This window comes from Cryptomeria japonica, chromosome 11, assembly GCF_030272615.1.
Source record: "Cryptomeria japonica chromosome 11, Sugi_1.0, whole genome shotgun sequence".
Taxonomy (NCBI): Eukaryota; Viridiplantae; Streptophyta; class Pinopsida; order Cupressales; family Cupressaceae; genus Cryptomeria; species Cryptomeria japonica.
In genome coordinates, this window is record NC_081415.1 from 17,318,979 (window position 1) to 17,344,142 (window position 25,164).

General features: G+C 37.7%; 1 protein-coding gene across 4 annotated transcripts in view; it reads right to left on the reverse strand.

The window, feature by feature from the left end:
• The window catches only part of LOC131049495 (probable ADP-ribosylation factor GTPase-activating protein AGD13), a 185,094-nt gene that overhangs the window by 126,062 nt on the left and 33,868 nt on the right, over positions 1–25,164 (reverse strand). For 2 of the 4 annotated variants that reach the window (XM_057983560.2, XM_057983559.2), the window contains exon 2: positions 7,014–7,090. The exons of the other annotated variants lie outside the window; for them this stretch is intronic. In XM_057983560.2, the coding sequence (XP_057839543.2) occupies positions 7,014–7,053 (40 nt within the window). In that variant the 5' untranslated portion in view covers positions 7,054–7,090. The remainder of the gene's footprint in view (positions 1–7,013; positions 7,091–25,164) is intronic. 4 annotated transcript variants of the gene reach the window in all.

Genomic DNA, 25,164 nt, shown 5'->3' on the forward strand with positions numbered 1-25,164 from the left:
TCATTATTGTGAATCAATAAAGATCTATTTCATTGTTTATTGTTTGCATTGAGTTATATTCTATTTGTATATTTGGTTACACAATTGGATAATCCTTAATTGGACCCCCTAGCCATGACAACATCATTGGGAGCAAAAATTTTGAAAAATTCAGGCCCATGCTTGATCTCACAACAACCCCTACAGATTAAGGAGGGGATAAACACTACTGTACATGATCCTAGTTGTAGGTAATAAATGTAATAATATGTTATATTTATTATTACTTGTGAGTTCAAAACAATAGAAGTTGAACAGTAATCTTAAAGATGAACTTAATAGTCATTCATGTTGATACATATGTACCTTGGAACAAATTTTAAAGTAAACAAGAATTGGGTTACACTCTTTTACTTTTAAACTTGTTCAAGGTCTATTTCCTAGCCTGATAGTTGGGAAACTCCAAAGTAAATTTTCCTTCCCTAACCTAGTAAAGTGAAAAAATGTGAATTTTAAATTAGAGCCAATAATATGATTGTCCATTTGTAAGTCAAATAAACCACTTAATTAAAGTGCATTACCATAAACATGAGCAGATCTAACACTTCACGAACCATATAATGCTAGCATTTTTAGTATGTTGAACAGGAATTCAAGATTATTCTTATCAAGGAGATTGAAAAGGAAAAGTGTACAACAACACATAGAGAAATAAAGTAAATACAGATGAAGATTGTTATTTTTTCACAAGTTTTGTTTCTTGTTAAAATGTTGCTTCCATCATAAGCTCTAAGACTTGTTGTGACATAATCACACATCACCCCATTCCAAACGGTGACCCCCTACTTTTTAGGCCCTCTCGGCCTTTTGGCTTTTGTTTGTTGGGTCTTCTCGTGGCAGTCTCGTCAATCTCCTCATCTACATGTGTTTGGGGCTCAATTTGATCAAGTCTGCAGATTGTTTGAGCAAAATTGGCTATGTAGCATGTTCCATCCCTTTTAGGGTTTCGCCCTTCAGACTTGGATTTGAGGCCTTTCCTTTAGGGTTTTGAAAAAATTGAGTGTTGCAATGAAATTAGTACCCTTTAAGGAACCTACCCATGAAATTTAAGCGAATTTTGAGCAACTTTCTATTTTTAGAAAGTTCCTATTTTTTAGGGATTTCACTACCTCCCAGATTGGTCTAATTTTGCCACAAATCAAACTTACTATTTTTAAAAATTTCTATTTTTAGTAAGTTTTTTTTATTTTTAGTGTCTTTGCATCCTATTTTGCCGTAATCCTAACATTTTGAAACACTTTCTATTTTTGGAGAGTCTATTTTTGGCAAGATCTTCACAGGTAGACACCGAAGACTGGGCATTCCTAAACATTTCTAAATCCGGAAAATTCGAAAAAGCAAGCTAAGTGATCAAAAAATGGTTTAAGTATGGACGCCCATTTCAGGAGTGGAAAGCATTGAAAATCTTCTAAGTTTGGCACTAAATCACTTCAATCCCAAATATGGCATCTCGAATCTGAAAATGGTCAAAGAATGATCGTTTGAAATGAAACACCAACTAAAATCCTTCACCAGAGCATTGCATCCAAATGCAAGGGGATGCCAAATTTATGTTGTGGAAAAATTCCTCTACAACACACCTTCCTACAAGCACATGAATTGGTGCCCAAAGGAGAGAAGTGCTAAAGTGGGGGCGCCATGGAAGCCAAATCAAAATCCAAAATTCCTGCAAGTGGGTCTTCTAGCGCCCAAGTGCACAGATGGGCACCAAATTGGGAGGTGTTGGAAGGTTTTGCCCAAACAACACACTTTTCTGTACTTAGTGAGTTAGCGCCCAAGGAGAAGCAAGGACGCTCAAGAAGGGGGGTCATGGAAGGTAGCAAAAACTTCAAAATTCCACCATCATGCCAAATTAGCGCCCAAGATGGTTGAGGGGCACCACAATAAGGATGCCAAGGAAAGTTGGCAAAGTTCGAGAATTCCTTCATAAGGCATAGTTAGCGCCCACGTTGGAAGAAAAGTGCTGGGAAAAGATCAAGGAGGAAAAAGTCAATGGTCATCAAAATTCCTCCACTCAAGCATTTTAGCACCCAAGGTCAAGGTAAGGCGCTGGGTGAAGGGAGCCATGGAATGAGTTAAAGAAAGAGAAATTCCTCCATGCTAGCAATTTGGCGCCCAAGGACAAGGATGGACGCTAATCCCAAGAGGTCAAGGAAAAACAAGAAAATTGAAAGTTCCTCCTCAAGGTGAATTTCATGCCCAAGGTTGAAACTCAAAATTCCAAGGCAAGGAAAATAGAAGTCGAGGATAAAAGGAAAAAGAAAAAAAATTCCCTCGGGATAAATTTTGAAAAATCCACTTTCAGGCATCAAAAATCATCCAAATTTCAAAATGATGATAGATTTGGATTCATGAGAAAAATTTCTCTCCTCGACCCTGGAACCCTAATTTTAAAAGTTCCTCAAAAATAGGACGTGCAAAATTGATGAAAAAGCTTCTCTGGAACAAGGCAAATTAAAAACTTCAAAGAAAACTCTTCCTAAATCAAATTTTCTCCCTCCTGAAGTTTTCTCTCTCCTAGGGTTTCTCGCCAAGTGGATAGACGATCATTTTCCTATATAAATCTTTTCAAAATTCAAAATGGAAAAATCGGTGAATTGGCGACACAAAAGGAAAGAATATTCCAAATCATGATGCATGACTCACGGAATTAATGGAAATTTTCATTTTGAAACTCAAGGAAATGGTGGGTCCCGTTTGCATGGCATGTTAAAGAGGAAAGTATGACGCATCATTAAAACAACTACCAAAGTTGGTCTTTTGCCAACTTAACAAGTTGGTGAGAGAATTCTATTTAAACATGCAAACACAATTCATTTCTCACATGCGAAATTGGAGAGAGCTAAAGTTGGAGAGCAGTAGAAAAGTCAGACTTGAAATATTTCTTGTGCCTTTTTAGAAGTTTTAATCGTGGAGAAATGGTAGAATCAAGCAAAGCGGCACCTATTTCCAAGCAGGCACAGATTAAAAATGAGATGAAAGGATTCCTTCCGGAATCCAAAATTGTGTCCAAATGGAAGGACATCGGCAACACAAATCTAGAGACTTTCAATTTGGTTGTTTTTCGGATCAAGATGTTTGGAACAACCAGACATAATCCATCACCTATCACTACCAAGATTGTTAAAAGTGGAATTGTTGCAGTAGCAAGTTTCCCTCCATTTATCCAATGTCCAGAGTTGATCTTGGAATGCGCAAAACACTACAACCCAAAGACCAGGCAGGCACAGATTAAAAATGAGATGAAAGGATTCCTTCCGGAATCCAAAATTGTGTCCAAATGGAAGGACATCGACGACACAAATCTAGAGACTTTCAATTTGGTTGTTTTTCGGATCAAGATGTTTGGAACAACCGGACATAATCCATCACCTATCACTGCCAAGATTGTTAAAAGTGGAATTGTTGCAGTAGCAAGTTTCCCTCCATTTATCCAATGTCCAGAGTTGATCTTGGAATGCGCAAAACACTACAACCCAAAGAGAACTATTTAATAGAGAATGGCAAGCTTTTGGCCAACCTAACTCCAAAAGCTATTGGGGAAACCCTTGGAATCCCATCACATCATTCCATGACCTACAATACTAAGGATAGAGTTGAAGCAATGTATGATGGAGGTCTCGATAGATGTGTTGGAGTAATCAACAAGAACTGGATGCAGAAATCAAGGCCTCACTCCAAGATGCCCAAGCAACTCACTAATTTTGATTTGTTAAGCGAGAGGTGTGTCCGTCACTCCTATAGTCAGTACACCACACTTCATTTTCTTCCGTCTTACTTGTACTCCCTTTCATGGCTTTGAATTCTTTCAGCATTCGTTCCATGTCCTTTTGGAGCGCATGTACCTTTTTACTCGATTCGCTACCGCTACTGCTCTCCCCGTCAAAATCTTCATCATCGTCAGATGAATATTTATTACTTTTCTTCTTCCTTGATGTTTTGTATTCGCTTTCTAGATCCATCGCCCTGTTATAGGCGTCATCATATGACGTCGGGGGTACAATCTTCATTTTTTTCCTTAGGGAGGATTTCAAACCTTCCACGAACCATCGTTTTTTCAAGCCCTCAGCCGACTGGCTCTCCATTTTACCCAACAATTCCTTTAGTCTCCTGCTGTATGCCCGTACTATCTCCTTAGTACCTTGCTTGGTACTATATATCTCTATTACGATTTCGTTGTCATCACGGAGCAACCGAAACTCCTCCGTGAATTCTTTCTGTAGGTTAGCCCATGTGGCCATTTTTTGCTTATCTACATCGGAGTACCAATCTATGGCGACTCCACGTAATGTGGCTGGGAACTGTTGTACCCAGTCATTCTGGTCTGTCACTCCGTTGGCAGACCAAATGGTTTCACATGTACGGCAGTGCCGTAAGGGGTCTTCCCTGCCGTCCCTTATGAACTTTGGCAATTTTTGTTTACTCGCCATCCCCAGTCGTCTTCCTGGGGGCGGTTGTGTTTGTGTCTATGGCCCTGCGCTGCTTTCTCTGGTGGCGTTGGTGGTGTGTCCTGGAGGTACGGTGTTTTGCCTGTCGCGTGTGGCACCTACACCCATACTGTTGCCCTCCCCTTTGCTCTGACACGCGCCTACTCCTGCTTCCCGTTGGTGATCTTCACTCCGTGGCGTAAGGGATAAGTTCCTAAACTGATCCCGAGTCTCCTCGATTAGATTTCGCCGTAACCTTGTTTCTTCTAGAAATTCTTCGTGGCTCCACGTCCTACGATGATCTGGAGACACGTAGAAATTTCCATCGGCCTCTGCACCTTCCGTGACACCTCCTTGGTTCCCCTCAGGCCCCCCTTCGGTAGGTCGTCCTTCGGCAAGTTGCCTCAGCCTTCGTCTACATTCTACTTGCTGCTCCAGAATCAAAGCCCTCTGCGCGGCCTCCCACTCGTTCGTTTCTGGTTTTTTATTTCTATCTTTATTCAATAGGTTTGGCATTAATTGTCGCACATTTCCATAACTCTCAATTCATAAATCAAAACATGTCTTTATTAATTCATCTACTCAAGTACAACTCGTGTCAATGACACTTTTATTTGAAAATAAGAAGTTCACGGTTCAATTCCCTCCTGGGCTGGCGCCATCTCGTTTCGTTTCCCGTCGGTTGTTCTCTTCGTAGCATTGCAGGATTTGTTGTCGTCGCTCTTCCTGGGCAATCTCCTCCAGGTGGGCCTGTTGTGCCAGTGATGCCTGTGCAAGCAGCCGGGGAGATGGTTCATTAACCGGTTTACTGCTGGGCTAACCTCCAGTGCTCTCCACACGGCACTTGGTGGGATTTCTTCCTCCGCCACCTCTCGTCAAACGTAGGTCTGAATGGCTACCTGGAGCAAAATTGAAAATTCTCGCGTTGCCGTGTCTTCTCCTGTGTAAAGTTCTGTCCGCGCGTCGTCGGCCTCTGGGTTTACTTCACCAACGGGTAGGCCCATTGTGTCTGTGCGCCATCCGTGTCTTCCGTTCCCGAGTACGTCTAGGCAGCGGCGCCAAATGTTTGCCCTCTCGGGTGAATAACTTAAGACATAAAGAACATAATGCAAAATAATGCCGTAAATATCAGACAAAGTATATCAGATGTTCTATTCATAACAAGTGTATTTTACAAGTTACATTCCGAAGTATAAAAGGGTACCGAGGGGGTACGAGCGCCAACCGTCGCACCGCAACTTCCACCCCTCGGTTGCCAACTAGCCAAAACAATTACACATAATTAACTAATGTTATTCCCGTGTACAATAATGCCGCCAACACCCATTGCATAAAGGAACCTTGGAGCCGATTGTTTGAACTCGCTGCAATCTTAGCATACAATCATACTTTGATCAAGAGAGAGTGAAGTGACCATTAGGCAGCTTAATTCTGTGTTAGGTGCTGTCATAATAAAAACACGTTAACAAGGCTGACCATCCCCGCGATTCCATACAATGTACAATATGGTGTAGATTTATTTCCATGTGCTTAGAATATATCTTCACCATTCCATACAATGTAACAATGTGCCAGGATAGTATACTTTTTGTGCTTTTACCTCAGAATAATCATTTATAGTCAAATATAAACAATAATAAATGGAAATCATTCCCACAGAATATTGTGTGTGTGTGTGTGGACATGGTTTGTTCCATGATACTCAAGATTGTTAACTACGGCAAACATATTGACTTGATAATCTTTCTTCTAAAACAAAATGTTTGGATATTACATGGTTTCACATGTGACTGTTGGAAATAAGCCACACCCGGACTGACGATGGGCTGACCATAGAGGAGCCAGTAGCTCAATTGGTAGAACACTCCAGCATCAAATGGAAGGTCCTAGGTTTGAATCCTAGGTGGTCCAAACAATCTGTAGCTCAACGAGTGGTATCAAAGCCAGGCTAGGAGCCACAAGCACCTGCAATGTGGCTAAAGGGGGTGTAGGAAATAAGTCACGCCTGGACCAACGATGGGCTGGCCATAGGGAAAGTAGCTCAGTTGGTAGAGCACTCCAGCAGCAAGTGGAAGGTCCTAGGTTCGAGTCCTAGCTGGTCCAACTGAGCTGTTGCTCAATAGTGACATTCAGGCTTGTCAGCTGTTACATATGGATTAACTTGATGAACTTTCTTTGAAAACTTTCTAGTACAAAATAAGATATTATCCACTGGGACTTCAACATAACAAGGAACTTTGGCACCAAAACCTTCCTGAACAAAGAAATTTCAAGGAAACAAATAAACCAATGCTATACACAAACTGGCCTCACTATTGTTGAAACCTGGAATCTAGTTTATCAAGAAAACGAGAAGAAACACGACATAGAACAAAAATAGAAAACATCACACGTTGTCCTCATTGTGAGCTGCTACATGCCTGGCTTTGGAAGGAACATAAGAATTGAACCTGCGACTTGAAATAGCTATAACTAATAAAGACAAAGTTAAATCATATATGTTCAGCCCTCATGAGAACATGAAAGATAATAATCCAATGCACACACCCTTGGAAGCTTTTCCTTCATTATCTCCATAGTTGTTCATCTCCTTTCTTTTACAAAAATCCTGAAAAATTCAATCCCTGCATGAGGCAAATTTATTTCACAACATGAGCGATTCATCTTTGGTCAGTATTCTGATAATTATAAAGTCGTAATAATCAACAAAATTCAAGGGATTTAATCCACTTCTAACTAATTTAAGGTGAAAATGGTAATAAACAAATTGGAGCAAAATCTGCAAAATCTGCCCATTATTTTACCATACTCTACTTTCCAGAATAACAAATTGGAGCAAAATCTGCATTATCGTGACACTCTTGTCTAGAGCATAGCATTGAGACTCGGACTCAGTAAAAACTCAAACAAAACATGAATCAAGATTCAATCCATTTCTTATTAATTTGATATTAATATAATGTAGCTTAATGCATAATTCTATCTTACTTTTCTTTCCAGAAATAGTAAAATGGAGTTAAATCTGTGTTACCATGACACTCTTATCTAAAGCATAGCGTTGAGACTCAGAATTGGCCAGAACTCATAGGCAAAATTTTATAATCTCTCAGACTAAGTGAAAATTTGAACACAACTCGATAAATTTAAAAACCAATAAATCTTAACTATATGAAAATTAAGTAAAAGCAAAATGGACATGGGGATAAAATTTTGAATGAAATAATTAGACACTTTGATGTAAAGATCCTATATGTTCAATTCAACCCTGACCCTATTTTAATTCAATATTAAAGAAAGAAAATATCAGAGCTACTGTTTGCTACTACTTATCAGAACATCGATACTAATCTTTGCTATTCCTTGCTAGAACATCTGAATTACTGTTTGTTGCTAGTTATGAATTTCTGTATTTGTTTAAGTAAAATGCATGCCAAACAAATTGTCAACATTTTACAGATAATATATCTGCTGCAATGTGATATTTACCTATACGTTTCAATTTTAAAAGATATATTGCTTCACCCTTTTGAGCATGGACCAATGCAATGACGCAACATAAAATCAATATATCAAAGAGTGCTTAAGGTAATTAGTTATAAAATTATAATAGCACAAGCAGTGCACACTTGCTCATTGAGTGTGTCATTTAGTCGTAATAGAATGTAAGGTATGGTGCTAGACAACTGTTTAAACTGCTATGACAATATCCCATAATACATTGGAAATTTGGAATAATTAGAAAAACCAAAAAAAATATATATGGGAAAAAAGATATATACAGTGAAGGTTAGAATAATTGATTTGAGCTGTAAACCTGTAGCAGACCATGGTTGCTACCTGGCACTCTAACAGAGTTGAGTTGGTGGCTGAAAATAGGATTGCAATTATGTTTTGATACCGTTTATTTAAGAGGGATTGAGTTTGATTTCTTTTAAGTTTGTAACATTATTTTAATGTATTTTATTAATGCCCAATCATGCACAAGTCCCCTGAGGTTTAAAATTTTGAGAGGACTCCAAGTCAACAAAATTAAGGCCACAAAACTGACATCCTCTGGCTTGTCTCTGGATTTTGTGAGTCTTGCAAAGATGTGCAGAGCCTTGATAATATGGTTTAAATATTTCAAAGATTAATCATCGGTGTGTCAGAAAGCATTTAGAACTTCATTTACAAACATCGGCTCTGTGTGAAACATCTCTAAATATGGTTACGGGCTGCTTCCCAGAGATTCATTGACTAAAATGAGTTGAGAGATTTCCATTTCATTCTGTTAAAATTACTCCAGAAATATCTTTGAATACTGCTTTATATACCCCACCAATAGTACTTCAATTTTAAATATTTGCTCCCTAAATTGTAATAAGTTCCATTTATGTTCATGAAGTACTTCTGACGCACTTCAAGAAACACAAAAGAGCAGTGGAATTTACTTAGAGCTAGAAACATTATACACAAAAGCTTAAGCTAAAACATTTCAATTTATGTTAAATACCTTGTTTTTTAAAAGATTTCCTGGTAAATAATTCAGTTAAGGTTAAATACTTTGATTTTCTTAAATTGTTCTTAACTTCTCTTACATATTGACGTTAAATACTTTCAACTAAAATAGTCTTTTAGAAAATATTTTAGTTAAGGTAGAATTTGTATATTTTTATTTCTCAAGGTATTCTGGAAATTGCGTCGGTTAATGTTAATTAGATACTTTGATTTCAAAATTCAATCCTAGTTGACAGACCCATTACCCAATCCAATGCCTACTCCTAGCTTACATAATATAGGAATATGTCTCTATCACTGTGGCAGACTGTTGTGACGTTTTCACACATCGCCCCATTGCAAATGGGGACCCTTGCTTTTTTGCTTTTTAGGGTTTGTTTTCTAGGTCTTTTAGGGTTTTGTCCGTTAACCTTTGCATTTTGAGTGCTGTCGGGGAGATCAATAGGATAGCAAGTCCTGCTTAAGTAATGTCCTGATCCTGAAATTTGACTAAGTCTGGAAACTGAAAAACCTCAAAAAACTAGATTTTGCAATATAACTCCTGGAGGTCTGAAACCACTCTCAAACATCCTGAAAGTATATATGGAATATAAATGTCACTTATACTTAAATGTTATATTCCATAAAAATTATCCTGATAGAGAGTTCAAAAAGGCGAAGCGCTCCTGTCCTTCGCTGAGGATCCAGAGCGAAAAGCACTCCCATCCCTCTCCAAGGGACCAAGGCGAAGCGCTCCTGTCCCTCACCAAGGGACCAGAGCACAAATGTTATTTTATGCATATTTGTCACTGACTTTTCTATTTTGTTTTGTGCAGGGTCTTCCGGAATGATAATTAGACATGACTTGATACTTTTGAAGATTTTGAAGGCACAAAAATGGTGAATTTTGAAGGTTAATGGAAAAAGTGCTCCCGTCCCTCTCCAAGGGACCAAGGCAAAGTGCTCCCGTCCTTCACTGAAGGACCAAGGCGAAAAGACTTATTGGAGCCATTCCTGGCCTTGTTTGGTTAAATTGAGACATCAAAGATATGGTGAAGGACGAAATGAACATTATAGAGCATCCAGACTTGATTGAAAACAATGAAATGATGAGGTTTTTGCCTAGAAGGGAAAAAGTGCTCCCGTCCCTCACTGAAGGACCAGAGCACTTTTCTTTATATGCACAATTTTAGACCTTTATTGGACATTAACTTCTATTCATAGCATGAAGTAAGATGAAATCTTCCCTAGCAAAGAAATTTCGAGGTGAAAAGTGAGACAATTTGGCTTAGAAGGCAAAAAGTGCTCCCGTCCCCCACTGAAGGACCGTGCCATTTTTTTCAAATTTGCACTATCTTTGCAAGGTTAAGGTGATTTTATGATTTGAAGAGGTTAAGGGAAGCATGTTTTGTCCATTGAATATAATTTAAGCAGTCTACAAAGGAGTAAATCAACCCAAATGACAAAAAGTGCTCCCGTCCCTCACTGAAGGACCATGCCACTTTTTCAAGTTTCTCTTCATTGTTTGATATTTTATGGCAAAACTTGACTTGGATGGGAAGGACGAATGATGTTTTATGCCTTGGACGCAATTGAGAGATTTAAAGAACAAAAAAGTATGCCAAGATGTGAAAAGTGCTCCCGTCCCTCTCCAAGGGACTAGAGCGTTTTTCAAAAGTGCTCCCGTCCCTCACTGAAGGACCAGAGCACTTTTCTAAAAATACAAATTTCTTGCAAAGGCAAGGCAAGTTGCGTGATTGAAATGAATGAAAGAAGGCAAGATTCATCCATTGAAGATAATTTGGAAGACTAGCAAAGGACGAATTGGCTTGGAATTGCAAAAGTGCTCCTGTCCCTCTCCAAGGGACCAGAGCACTTAACATGTTATCTTGCCTTTCTCACCAATTTTGGATAAATTGAGGCCAAGGCGCAAGTTTGAAAAAGTGTTTAAAATGCCTTGAAGTGGAATTGAGATGCGAGAGTTGCAAATTTTGACAACAACTGGCAAAAGTGCTCCCGTCCCTCACCAAGGGACCAGAGCGCTTTTTCCAAATATGACCATTTACCTTGCATTTTGAAATGATATTTTTATTACCAAGGCTCAAGATGGTGTGAAATGTGATATTCTACGCCTTGAGGGTAAATTGAAGATTAATATGATCAAGAATTCATGCAATGGACTCAAAAGTGCTCCCGTCCCTCACTGAAGGACCGTGCCACTTTTTATGAAAACAACTAATTCCCTCCGAGATTATGCTAAGGCAAAGTTGTATGAGATAGTAAGGATCTTCCAAAGCATGGTGAACAAAGGTTTGACTTCAAAAAATTGAGAATCCTAGCCTAAAAACGAAAAAGTGCTCCTGTCCCTCACCAAGGGACCAGAGCGCTTAACATGTGCATTCTTTATTTTGCAATATCCCAACGTTAACATCCTCCAAATCGCATGAAATGCCAAAATCATCAACTTCGAAATAATTGGAATATTTGAAAAAAATAATTAAATTGGCATTTAATAAATTAATTTTGGGCCTCAAAAATTGAATTTCTATTATTAAGGTATTTAAAATTAATTTTTATTAAATTAAAATTGAAAAAGGAGCGCTTGAGGTATTATTTTTATCTATTTTATTAGGTCGGCCTTCTTGTTTTTGCAAATTTTTTTTTTTTTTTTTTTTGGCCAATTTTGCCAAGTCGGCCTCATGGGTAAGTGGAAGGTGAGCGCTCTATATATTGAGGGGTGTTGCTTCACATTTCAAATCATTCAATCATCCTTTCCTAAGTGCGAAATTGGAGAGCAATTTGAGGAGCGAAATCCAGAGGAGTGGAGCGAATTTCTACTAAGTGTGGAGAAGCTAGTGGAAGGTGGAGCTTTTTTCCAAGCTAGAGGAGGCGTAATTCATCCAAGGGAGGACTATAATCTAAGCTTGTCCATCAAAATCCGGTTTTCTTCCTTCATTTTTCAAGGTTTTGTAGTTAAGCAATCAAAGAGGAGGTATGAAGAATCATTTTTGTGAAGATCTCATTCAAGACTTATTGTGATCCCATTGCAATTTTGTAAAATCTAAGTCTTGAAGATCCAAATTCCATTTATTATTAATTTGAAAATGTGTAATTCTTGATTTATCATGGCTTTTTTCAAATTAATATCTTAAGTTTTACCTTTGAAAGTTCTTAAATTTCATGCTTTAAGGTTTGATGCTCAAAAGACTAACTTTAATATTTTGTGTAGGCATCAAATGGAGGTCCCGGAGTTGGAAAATCAAGCCAGATCAAGGACGATCAAGCAAGGATAAGGGCGACCTCCTCCAGTCTAGCATCGACAAGGATGGCTTTCTTCGATCAAACATCAACAAGGGCGACCTTCTCCAATCTAGTATTCCAAGGCGAGGTACATCAATCGTCCTGCACATCAAAGAAAAAGGAGTTAGAGCAAGGGTTCGTTGAAGAAGCAGATAGTTTCAAAAGAGTTAATTAAACCTAGCTTCTCAACAACATCAAGTTGAATATCTACCAAGTTACAAGTGTCGGACGAGGTGGCATCCTAGTCATCACTTCTCCAGTCAGTGTGGTCCACCTCAGCATGTCCAGATTCAATGTACCTAACTCATGGAAGGTGGCACAAACTCCGATATACCTACCCCAGCTATCCATTGGTCAATTTTTCCAAAGAAGACATGTGTCCAAGCAATACAATTTTATTATTGGTCAAGCATTAAATGTTATGTAATGGTTGTAACAAACCCTAATTAGGGTTTTCATTGTAAAATCTTGGCCATTGATCTCAAATTGATCTAAGCCATCGAATTGTATTGAGGGCACTATATAAGCCCTGGCATTTCATTTTGTAAAGGCAATATAGAAGCAGTTGGAAGCAGTTAGAAAGGAGTTAGTAAATAGAGAGTAGTTAGAAGGTGATTAGAATAGCAATTAGAGTAGAGTAGAGAGAGAAGGCAAAGATTGTTGCCAAGATGTTGTTGTAAAAGACTTGTAACTTCATTGAAGAAATGGTGAAATTTATGGGTTGATTTGGCAATTTGCATGGTCTTTATACTTCTCATATTTGATTTCATGTTAGTAGATGAGTGGAAGAAATGTGCTTGATTGATGGTGAAATTCATATATCCATACTACTAGCAGTTTGTTGATTGCAGACTTGCCTTGTGTAGTCAACTGGAATCATTCAGCTTAAGCTTAACTTCAGTTGTCGCTTCTTCATTGATATGCATCAACCTGATGGTGTCTATGCCTGTAGTGATGATTTGAACATCATAAAGCTTTCCTTCGAAGATCGCACTAACCTTGTGGAGATGGTCCATGTCAAAACAAGACTTAGTTAGAATTTCATCAAAGATCATTCATTGTTCTTACATTCTTAGTGTTAGGATTAGATCCTTTCCTCGCCCTCATCTTTTTTCCTTTTTTTGAAGTCAAAGCTAGTAAAAGCCTGTGTTCCAGCAATATTCAAAGCAAATCAGACGTTCAATCATCAAATGTAAGTCCCCTTGTGATTCTAGCAAATCACATCATACCACAGAGAGCTTATCCACACGTAGAGATCCTACATCGAAGAACCTTGGAGTCATCCTGATTGATCCTTCTTCGCGACATCTTCAGCAATCAGAGGCTTTATTCAAGAGAGGATAAGGTACCCTTGGGTATTTTATTCTGTGTTTGATAGTGTACAAAATACACGTCAACACAGACCAACAGTGCTTTCAAAGAAATTCACTAGCTATTCCTTCAAAGGTGCACCTCTACAATCCTATCATTAAACATACAATAGTCAACAGATAAGATGTTTGGAACTTCAATTTTACAGTCCATTAACTGGGCTCATATTGAGAGTGTTTAAAGTTTAAACCATCATCATTTGATGATAATTCATTGACAATGAATAATTTGGCAATGCAATTTCCAAGTCATTTTTTTTGCCTAGCCCCTGCCTATTTAGAATGTCTTCAAACTCATTTTATTCAAGGAATAATCTCTTTGTGTGGCACTCCTGACAGATGCTTATATTTGGCACTTGGTTCTTCAAAGAGAGTTGTTTAGTTGGGTCTCACTGGGCATCGACAATGTTGGTATTCTAAGGCCGGTTTGCAAGTTGCCCTTAGGCATCATTAATAAAGGGATGCATATGCAGTCATCCCACTAGTTGTTAGATATAGTATTCATCCCACATGGATGGGACAGTAGTTGTTGCTTTTGGAAAAACCATATACATTGTAATGATTTCTCAATTGCAAAGGCATCTTGCAATATTTGTACTGGGAGTGTATGCTCTATTTGGAGGTTATCCCCTTGAAGTGGTGCTGTGAAGATACTAAAAGCATTTTTCTTTCTCTCATTTCTGCAATATTTCTCTGTGTTCAGCATATTTTGTCTTGCTAGTTCATTACAATTGGTATCAAGGCTCTTTCAAGGACCATTTCTGCAAACAATTTTCCAATTTAGGGTTTTCTATAACTGTCCACTGTATACTCTCACCTTGCCATAGAGGGATCTTGGTGTTCAGAAAGTGGGTACAGTCACAGAGGAACTAAATTTTTTACCCTCATCTTTGCCAATACTTTTTCGTTTGCAATTAGTTTCTTTTTCTTTTTAGATTAGAAACCTTATGATGGGCTTTCCAAACATCCTCAAAAGAGTTGTCATTTTTGGCTAGGCTAGATTCCCCATAAAAGGTCAAATGAAGTGAGGAGCAATTTGGCTCCACTACCCAAACCTCAAACAACCTCTGTATAAAGCTACGAACATCCACGCATCTATAGGTTTATTGAAAAACCCCCTAGAATTTTTCATAGCCTAGCCCTAGGTAGCCTTCAATCATCTATAGTTTTTAATACACTTGTAAGCCATTACCTCAGATGTGGAATAGTGGACTACAAGTACATTCATAACCCTCAATAGTTGGTGCTTTGAAACATTAGGCCTACTATTTTCAAACAAGTATATCAGTGAACTCATAGACCAAACACACCCTATAGTGCCTTCCCTTTTTGTCCCCACCTGTGTGTTATCTGCCCTAAATGTAGCCCCATCAAATTCTTCCCAACAAATGGGTATGTAGCATCTATTCTATAGTTCTTAGTGTTCTCTATGCACAACAGCCCCTCTTAAGTTTCCAAAGTATTCTTCTAGATCTACCTATTACAATGGTATTGTAATCCATGGGGTTGGTTCTTTGTACCAAGCGTACACCCATACAAGACAAGAAAACATGCAATCTATAGGATATACTCTTTATTGAGTGAGAAATTGAAGAAACTGGCCACATTTCCCATCAACAAGGATTTAAAATTTCAAAAGACCCTAGCCAAAAATTATTAAAAAAATCTAGAGCCAACTTTTACTCCTTTTGGTGAATTGTCTTTGTTATAGCCGCCTATTCAACTTGGTTGAATTGACATATAACTTCAACTACCCTTTTTTCGGATGTTGGCAACTTTCACCCTTTCAATGGATTGCCCTATTACATTTGACTCTTTGAGCTAGTCAATTTGCCATATAACTTAGTTTACTTCTTTTTTAAGTTCCTCTCATCCCTATGGCAAATATGTAATGTCCCCTTTTTAGTTTGTTCCTATTCCGGAGTGATTAGAGGCTAATAATTGTGGATAGAGGGTCTTTTGAGGTAGGGGCTTGGTTAATGAGGGTTCTTGTCTTCTGCAGAATTCAGTATGTTCCAATTTAGTCTTCATTTGGTTCAGATTGGACTTCATTTGGGCTCCGTATACATTACTTACTATTTATAGTAAGTTAGAGTTACATAGAGAGGGACTCTTTCTATTTTTAGTAACGCAGTTGCACGTACAGAGGATAAAATGGTCAACTTTGGGGTCTAGACAAAATTGAGAATACTCTTTATTTGGGGAGTTATGATTATTTAATTATTAATAAAGTGAACACTTTATTAATAATTAATTATAATAAGCTAGGTTGTCGGTTCGGGTTCGAAGAACCGGTACGCCGGTACGGCAAAATTTTGAAAAGGGGTTTGGGTTCGTTTGGGTTCGTTAGTACAAAAACATGTAAATTATATATATATATATATATGCAGCCTATAAGCATGAATTAAGACTAGCATGTCACATAGCATCATATAAACAACAAAACCAACATAAACTTGTAATCATAGCATCATGATCATACCATAACAGCATCATATACATCAAGTTTAATATCAAAATGATAAAATATTCAAGTATCATTGTTTCAACTTTCAACAATTTAAAGTTTGATCATCAAATGGATTCTCTAATTCGTCATCCTCATTCTCCTCCTCATCATCATTGACATTGACATTAGATGAATCAATGCCAATGCCAAAGACAATTGCACTTGCACTTTAAGTTTGCTCGCTGTCTAAGTCATCAAATGCAAAAAGCTGAGAAGTGAAATCATCCAAATCAGTATGTTTTGGCTCCATATCCCACATCTTCGTTTCCCCTTGCTTGTAGTCACGTTGCTTGTGTGAAATGAGCCAAGTTAATGTTTTAAAACTCACTTTTAGGGTCATATTTCAATATTTTATGTGGTGGAATTCAAAAAAAAAAATTGCAAAAACAAAATCCATTTTTGGGCTGTCAGACCCCTAGGTTCGACCTGGGTCCTCTTGGGTTCAACCCTGGGTCCTCTTGGGTTAGACCTGGGTCCTCTTGGGTTCGCCCTGGTTTGAACCAGGCCTGTGAATCACGAACCCTGTCCGAGCCACAGGCAAACCGAACCCAAACACCGAACCAAGACCAGACCGGACCAGTACCAGGGGTCTAGGGGGCCGAACCCAGTAACTCAAATAATAAGGCATTTAATGTTTCATAAAGAAGGGGTCTTTGCATCATTAAAAAGGGGCCAATTGATTACTTAGGTGATGTGCCTAGACTGTGAGATACCAGCTGAGATTATTGCCGGAGTGTGGGCTTCATCCAGGAGTCCAATTTGTGCTAATAGGTGGAAGATTTCATCTAGGGTTTGAAGGATTCCATCTACAGCAGACCTGGAGATTCATATTGGTTGCCATTATACATCAGAAAATCAAGCATTTAATTGGCAGATTATATACAGCTACAGCAGGGACGTGTTTAATCGGCAGATTATATACATTGTAGAGTGGAGACCATCATTTGCAGCAGGCATTTTACATACCAGGTTCTCTAATTTTGCTGTCATAAAAACTGGGAACTATATCTTTGTAATTATTTGGCGTGAGAATAATTAATAAAGACATCATTATGCTGCTGCCATATGATTTCTAGTTTGCATGCTAAATGTTTGTTAAAATGCCAATGGTCATATAGATGCATGCTCATCATCAATTCATTAAAATCAGTTGTATATCAGCATTGTGCTTGAGTTGCATCTAAAGAAGAAGATACAGGGTTGCATGCCACATGTTTGTCTAAATGTCTATTGGCTGTAAGTGTCTTTTGTTGTACCTTCATGTTGAGATGAATAGATGCATGCCAAGTGTTTGATAATTTGTCAAGTAGCTGAAGTTAATATTTTCAGTCATTTATATGCATGTGAAAAGTCATAAAAACAGCTGGCATATCGTTTCTATGTCATTGTTAGTCAATCTTGCATTGCTAGAAGCATTCAAAAACATCAAGTGCAGCATACAAGACCAAAACAATACAGACAAAAACTCATAACAGCAAGTTCAAACATTGTCTGCAAAGTGTTTGACAATATTCCTTGGAGTTCAAATAAGCAAAATCAAGGTTAGATTAGCCAAAATAAGAGATCCGTCCCTTAGGCAAAGGACATGTGTGACTTAAGAAATGAAATTCGTCCTTAGGCAAAGGACATGTGCGACTTAAGGATTTCAAGGCGTCCTTAGGTAATGTCAAAGAGCGACATAAAGAAATACATCCATCCTTAGGCAATGACAAAGAGTGGTATAAGGAATACATTCATCCTTAGGCAAAGGACATGTGCGACTTAAGAAATGAAGGCATCCCTAGGCAATGATAATGTGCGACTTAAGATATCAACCCGTTCTTAGGCAATATCAAAGTGTGACATAAGGATTTGGGACCTCCCTTAGCAAAGATAAGACATGTCTTAGGCAATGCCACCTTCCCTGACATGCAATTTGTTGAATATGACTTGTAAAGGACATGTGCGACTTAAGAAATGAAGGCATCCCTAGGCAATGATAATGTGCGACTTAAGATATCAACCCATCCTTAGGCAATATCAAAGTGTGACATAAGGATTTGGGACCTCCCTTGGCAAAGACGAGACATGTCTTAGGCAATGCCACCTTCCATGACATGCAATTTGTTGAATATGACTTGCAAAAGATATATTTGATTTGAGCACTCCTTTGATTGGACCCTTGCAAAACAATGCAAATCAGGCCTGGGACACAAAATCAGACTTAAAGTCAGATGTTTCTATGATCAGAAAATTCATTTCCAAATTTAGAGAAGGTATTAGGAAGCTTGATTAAGTACATTTGCAATGTTTGATTCAGGTTATGTTTGTTTCCAGGTTTGATGCAAGTAGGATGAACATGTAAACCAAGTGATGAAGATCAGCTCCAAGATGAAGGCTTATCAGCTCATATACAAACATCAAGATTTCATCACATAAGCAAAAACAAGAACCCAAGGATGACATTGCAGCACTTCAAGCCTTAAGATCGTGCAAGGTAGATGATGGGATCATCGTCATAGACTATAAGGCAAGAGTGGGAGCCATCTACATCAAGTGGAGAACAAGAAGACTCTAGGCTTGGAATGAAGGATTTCCATTGCATGAAGAAGATAACATTGTACAAGAAAGACTTCAAGATCAACATAAGGATGGCAGCGAAGGCAAGGAACATGATCGGCATGATAATATGCTAGCACACTTCAATTGCACTAGATGACAGCACATACATAGAAAGTTTTACCAGTGGGTAGAAGGATACAAGGAAGCTACTCGAAGGAAAGGATTTTCACATCAAGAAAATTGGAAGTAAAGCACTACAAGACAAAGAGTAGTGATCAACATCAAACACTCAAGGAAGTAATTTTTTTCACAATCTTGAATTTCCTCCGGAAATCCAAGAATCATTGCTAGTATAGCTAGACGAAAGCTCCAAAGCATAAGTGATCAAGGCAGGAGATAGTTTCTGAAGAGTTTAATCAAAGTTAGACGATGGTGCAATTTTGGAATATCTCCCGCTATCACCTCATTCATTGATCGAGCATGGAAATGTTGAGTATCAAGAGATATGCCTCATTCATCTACAACTTGTGATGAGTTACAAACATCAAGCAAGCTGAGGTGGCACCCAGTCATCACTTAGCCAATCATACTATTTCAAGCTAAGGCATCCACATTCAATGAACCTGACTTATCCATCAAGGACATAACTACCACATGTGGGCACAAAGTCTGATGCACCTACTGTCATCATCTATTGGTCAATTATTCAAGGAAGGACATGTGTCCCATCAAATGTAAATTTATCACTGATCAAGCATTAAATGTTTTGCAATGGGTGTAACAAACCCTAATTAGGGTTTCTATCTTTCAATCTTGGCCATTGATTGTGAATCAATCTAAGCAACTCAATTGTAATGAGAGCACTATATAAGCCTCCACTTCTTCATTTGTAAAGGTTAATAGATAATAGTTGGTAGTTGATCAATAAGTTCAATAGCAAATAGTTAGAGTAGGAAGAGAAGGCAAAGATTGTTGCCAAGATTGTTGTAAGAAGCATGTAAACTTCATTGAAGATATGGTGAACTCTATGTGTTGATTCAACAATTTACATGGTCTCTACTTCTCATTTAATTTTCATGTTCGTTAATTGAATGAAAAATCTGTGTGCATGGTGAAATTCATACATCCATACTACTAACACCTTGGCGCTGGTAAAGTGCCTAGTCAACTGAATCTGTCTTAGCCAAGCTTAACACTAGATGGTGTCTATGCTTGTGGTGATGATTTAAAAATCATAAATCTATCCTTAGAAGATCGCACTAGCCTTGTGGAGATGTTCGTTGCATGTCAAAGCAGAGCTTAGTTGAGTTTCATCAAAGATTGTCCATTGCTCTCACATTCCTAGAGTTAGATTAGCTTCCTAAACCCTATCCTTTTTCCCTTTTTTTTCAAATCAAGTGAAATCACACACTCTAGCAATAATCAAGCATTCAAGATTCAATGTAAGTCCACCTTGTGATTCCAACAATATCACATCAAACAACTGAATCTCTCCAAGAGCACGTCAAGACCTGACATTCAATAACCTTGGAGTCATCCCATTTGATCACAAAGCTTAGCATTTGGGGAGACTTTGTTCAAGAGTGGATAGAATACTTAGTATTTTATCTTGTGTTGCATAGTGCATAAAAACATCATCAACACTATGCACCATTAGCAATGGTGTTGATATCCTAAGTACTAGAGTTAGATATTGACACTGCCTTGAACACTCAATTGTCATTGTACTGAAATACTTCCTCAAAATGGCACCCTAACAATAGTGGATGATTGTGCAAATCACCTTAAAATGCTTGATAATATTGAAGACTCCCATGCTAATATCTGGTAAACAACATCAATAATGATTTTCTATTGTAGATCGTTAGAATGGATCGCCTACTTTTGGCAGATCAACACATATAACCTCACAAAAGCTCAGAGAATGGATCGCCTCCTTTTGGCAAATCAACAAATATAACCTCACAAAAGCTCACACAAGAGTTTGTACCCTTGTCTGATGAGTAATCTATTTCACCTCAAGGGTTTTCGTCCTTGTCCACCAACAAAAAAGGATCTAAAAATATTCCCAACAAAAAGTGAGTATACCTAATTTAGCAATAGAAACAAAGCAATATTTTAAAGAAGAATAGGGTTTGTGCCCAGTAGAATCTAGCTCCTAGAATTTATTGGGTCCAAAAATGGTTCAAGGTCAAGTGCAAGGCCAAGGTTGTTAAGGAAATAGGATAGATACAAGAATATTAACACCAGACAACAAATAAAAACAAAAACATTAGAACATAGATATTTGTGTGGTTCATCAAATTGGCTATGTCCACAGGAAAGCAAGATTCTCCTTGTATTAGTTAATTGCAGCAAAACAAGATAATATAGTTCAATATCTCTAAAAGATGCGCATTCTTCATACATTATACTAAGTGTCCACCATACATATTTATGCAAGACGTATTTAAGGAATATGAATTGACTATTGCCCTTCCCCTCTTCTCATCCACAAGAGATGTAATGGGAGCAAATGAAAGGTCGGACTTCACATCTGAACAATCTCCCACTTGAAGTCCAATCCATGCTATAAATAACCATACTCAGCGATTTCACCCACTTTCCAAAGCTTATTGTCACATTTTTACCAAAACAAGATAAGCTTTGCAAAACTCTAGCTTCTCTTTTAAAACAACTTTAATAAATGTATCAATAGGATTCAAACTAGTATGTAACTTTGCCAATTTTAGCTTGCCCTTTTCAAGGACACTTGAAATAAAATGATATCAAAGCTCTATGTTCTTCATTCATGAATGAAAAACAACATTTTTTGCCAAGTGAATTACACTTTAGCTATTACCATACAAAACGAGGTCTTGTTGTCTACTAATAGATTCAAATAATAACTATTGCAACACAACATCTCAACTCCTACAATTGCAATATATTTTGTTTTTGTACTAGAAAGAGTCACTACTTTCTACAACTTAGAAATCTAGCTGATCGCTGCCCCAACAAATGTGAACACACCCTAGGTTAGATCATCGTTATCCAAATCACCAGCCAAGTTTGAGTCAAAATATTCTTCTAATGGTACATCTTCTTCAGTAGACCTCAATGCACTGATTTAATGTGCCCTTCAAATATCTTGAAACCCAATTAAAAGCCTGCCTATGAATTTTTCCTGGATTACTCCTATACCTACTGACCACTCCCACTACATTACCAATGTCAGGTCTTGTGCAGACCCTTGCATACATAAGACTCCCAACATCAAAGGAGTAAGGCACTCTTTCCATGTATTATTTTTCTTCCTATGTTTAAGGACACATCTCAAAAGATAATTTGATGTGATCAGCTATAGGTGTGCTCACTGCTTAGCATCATTCATAAACCTATTCAATACATTTTCAATATATTTTTCTTGTCCAAGGGGTTGAAGCTTAATTGGCTAAAACATTGGGTTCTAATTGTGGAGACCCAAGTTCAATTCCCCATAGGGACATCTAAAGTGGAATTCTAAGTTGTGAATCTTGGTCTTCCATAGGAGGTGGCTTTTTAAAAAAAAGTGAATTTCTTAGTAGTGACTCTTGGTCTTTTGTACGTAATTTCTAAGGTGTTTGCTCATAAGTTTGTCTTCCGTACATAATTTGCTCATAAGGTGTTGGTCTTTCATAGGTAATTTCTTGGTCTAATGTTGATGTTCATATGAGCAAGATATTTGTAATATGTAGAAGTTGATGATACAACCACAAGAGCCAAGAATCATCTGCAAGCAAAACACTTGTCACACAAGAGATATCAAGAGAGAACAATATGCTCAATAACCTGAGAATTCTGTATCGATTGCACAAAAGAATATGATTACAATGAATGAATGAATCCTTATAAAAGGATGAATGAAACCCTAGATAAAAATCCCTAATGCAAGATCAAATTAGCATGTGCCAAGTGTCACATTCATAATGAATGAGACAACTTAAGCTATTATTAGCCTCTAATTAAATAAAATGAAAAAGCACCCACATTTAGCTTAATTAAAAAAGTAATTAAAGGGCCTAATTAATTAAATAATTACATAGTGTCCTAATTACTCCAACACCCCCCTTAAGATTAACTTAGAGATAAGTTAAAGAGCTAATATGGATGCATACATGAATGAGTCCCAGCAACAAAGACCTGATCAAGTATTCATGTACAAATCAACGCAAAGCAATGCAACTTTCACAACCGGAGAAAAGGAGAAAAACCAAGTGAGAGAAAACTCCTCTTCAAAACAGAGAAAAAGAAATGAAAAAGAGTACATGTGACTAAGCATGAACTCAAAATGTCCCCCTAAGTATTGAATCGATCACAAAAGTACAATAAATATTCCCCCCATAGGAGACAAAAGGAGAGACAATGTACTCCCCCCATAAGAAAGAAGCTCCAATGCCAAAGATGAAGGTTGGACGGCAAATGCTAATGAAGAATTCCAAGAGGACCAAACCAGGTTCCTCCTCTTGGAAGAAACAAATCAAATGGCCAAGGCAAAAGCAACTCCATGCAAGGAGATGGAAGGAATAGTTTCATGATGTGTGCCATGGAAGACTGCTCAACTGCCCACATGTCTAAACCAAAAGATGCCAAATCAACTAAAGCAAATCCAAACTACTATGAAGATACCTAATTGTTGATATGTTTAATATGCATCTTGAACACAGAATAAAATACCAAGATATTCTATTCTCTCTTGAACAAAGAAACCTCATATGCTATACAACATGATCAAATGAGATGACTCCAAGGTTTACAATGCGAAATATGCGAGTTACATGTTGCGGATAGATTCAATGACATGATGTGATTTTGCTGGAATCACAAGGGGACATACGTTTTGCTTGAACTCTACCAAAGCGTAGGATCTATAATATTTGCTTGGAAAAAATAAAGGCAAAAGCCATATGGGTTTAGAAACTCTAATCTAATCCTAAGAATGTAGGAAAAAATTGTTGACTTGGTGTAACCAAACCAAGCTTTGCTTCGCCATGAGGAAACAACTACACAAAGATGGTGCAATCTCCTAAGGATAAGCAAATGATTTTCATTCCCACATACACACCAACATTATTGTGAGATTATGCTTGAAGCAACCAAGATCAAAGAGACCAAAAGATAGCACAATGACAAGAGAGATAAAATATGACAAGAATAAATTGTATTCCTATCAAGATGCAAAAGAGATGAACTAGATCATCAAGAATTATTCCATACAATGTAGAAGAGCCTGCTTATAAAGGTCAGGCTAAGAGACAAGAGAGCACAATTATGAACAATTAGCATAAAGTAATTGAAGTTAAAGTTTTTGATTGAATTCACTTTAACCACGCACTGCACTTTGCAATCAACAAACTCCAAGTGGTATGAACATTAGGTTTTACCATTCATCTAATTAACATTTACACTACGAGAAGTAGAGACCACGCAACAAGTTGAAATAGCACACCAAAATCCACCATTACTTCAATGAAACTAGTATGTTTATTACAAGCCTTGGCAACAATCTCCTTTCCTCCTACTCTACTGCTACCAACTACCATCTATTCTACGACTACTAACTATTAAACATTACAATGAGAAGACTGAGCCTTATATAGAGGTCTTTGTACATTTGAATGGCTCAAATTGATTCTCAAATCAACGGCCAAGATCTAACAATAAAACCCTAATTAGGGTTTGTTACAACAAACCCCTTCTTGGCCAATAAGAAACTTACATTTTGGTGGACACATGTCCTTTGAATTCTAACCAATGAGAAAATGGGTTAGGTGAGACGAACAATATTTGATAAAGTGACACAAGTCACTTACTCCTTCATGAGATGAATCAGGTACATCGAACTTAGACATGCTAACTTGTCACAACTTGAGTGGTTGATGATGAATAGGATGCCACCTCAATTTGCTCATCACAAGGTGTATGTATTGAGCAATATCTCTTGATACTAAACATTATTCATGTCTGGTATGATGAAGTTAAGGCATATTCCCAAATTGTACCATCCAAGTGAGCAAGTTTTCTAACTTTGATTAACTCTTCTGAAACTACCTCTTGATCACATTTCACTCTTCCCTCTTCATGATTGAGAATTTTCCTTCTCTCATTGATGATGTTTTATCCTGATATGTGGAACACATCCTTGGTATGATTGAATGCCTTGCAATAGTTGTGAAATCCTTTGTTGTGTCTTCATCCTCTTGAATTCGATCCTTGATTCCTTACTGTAGTACCATCAATGATATCCTTGAATGTCTCCAATCTTAACCTTGGAGTCTTGGATTTCCAAAGGAAATTCAAGACAATTGCAATTGAATTCTTCCCTATATCGATCCTCATACTTGCTATATTGAAATATTATCTCCTTAATTTGTAATTGCTCCTCGTTCATACTTGCTTTTTCCTCCTTTGTAATGTGATCCTTGTCTTGATGTTGTCCTCTCCTTTGTTCCTTGTGAAGTTCTACCTCTAACTTCTAAGTTGC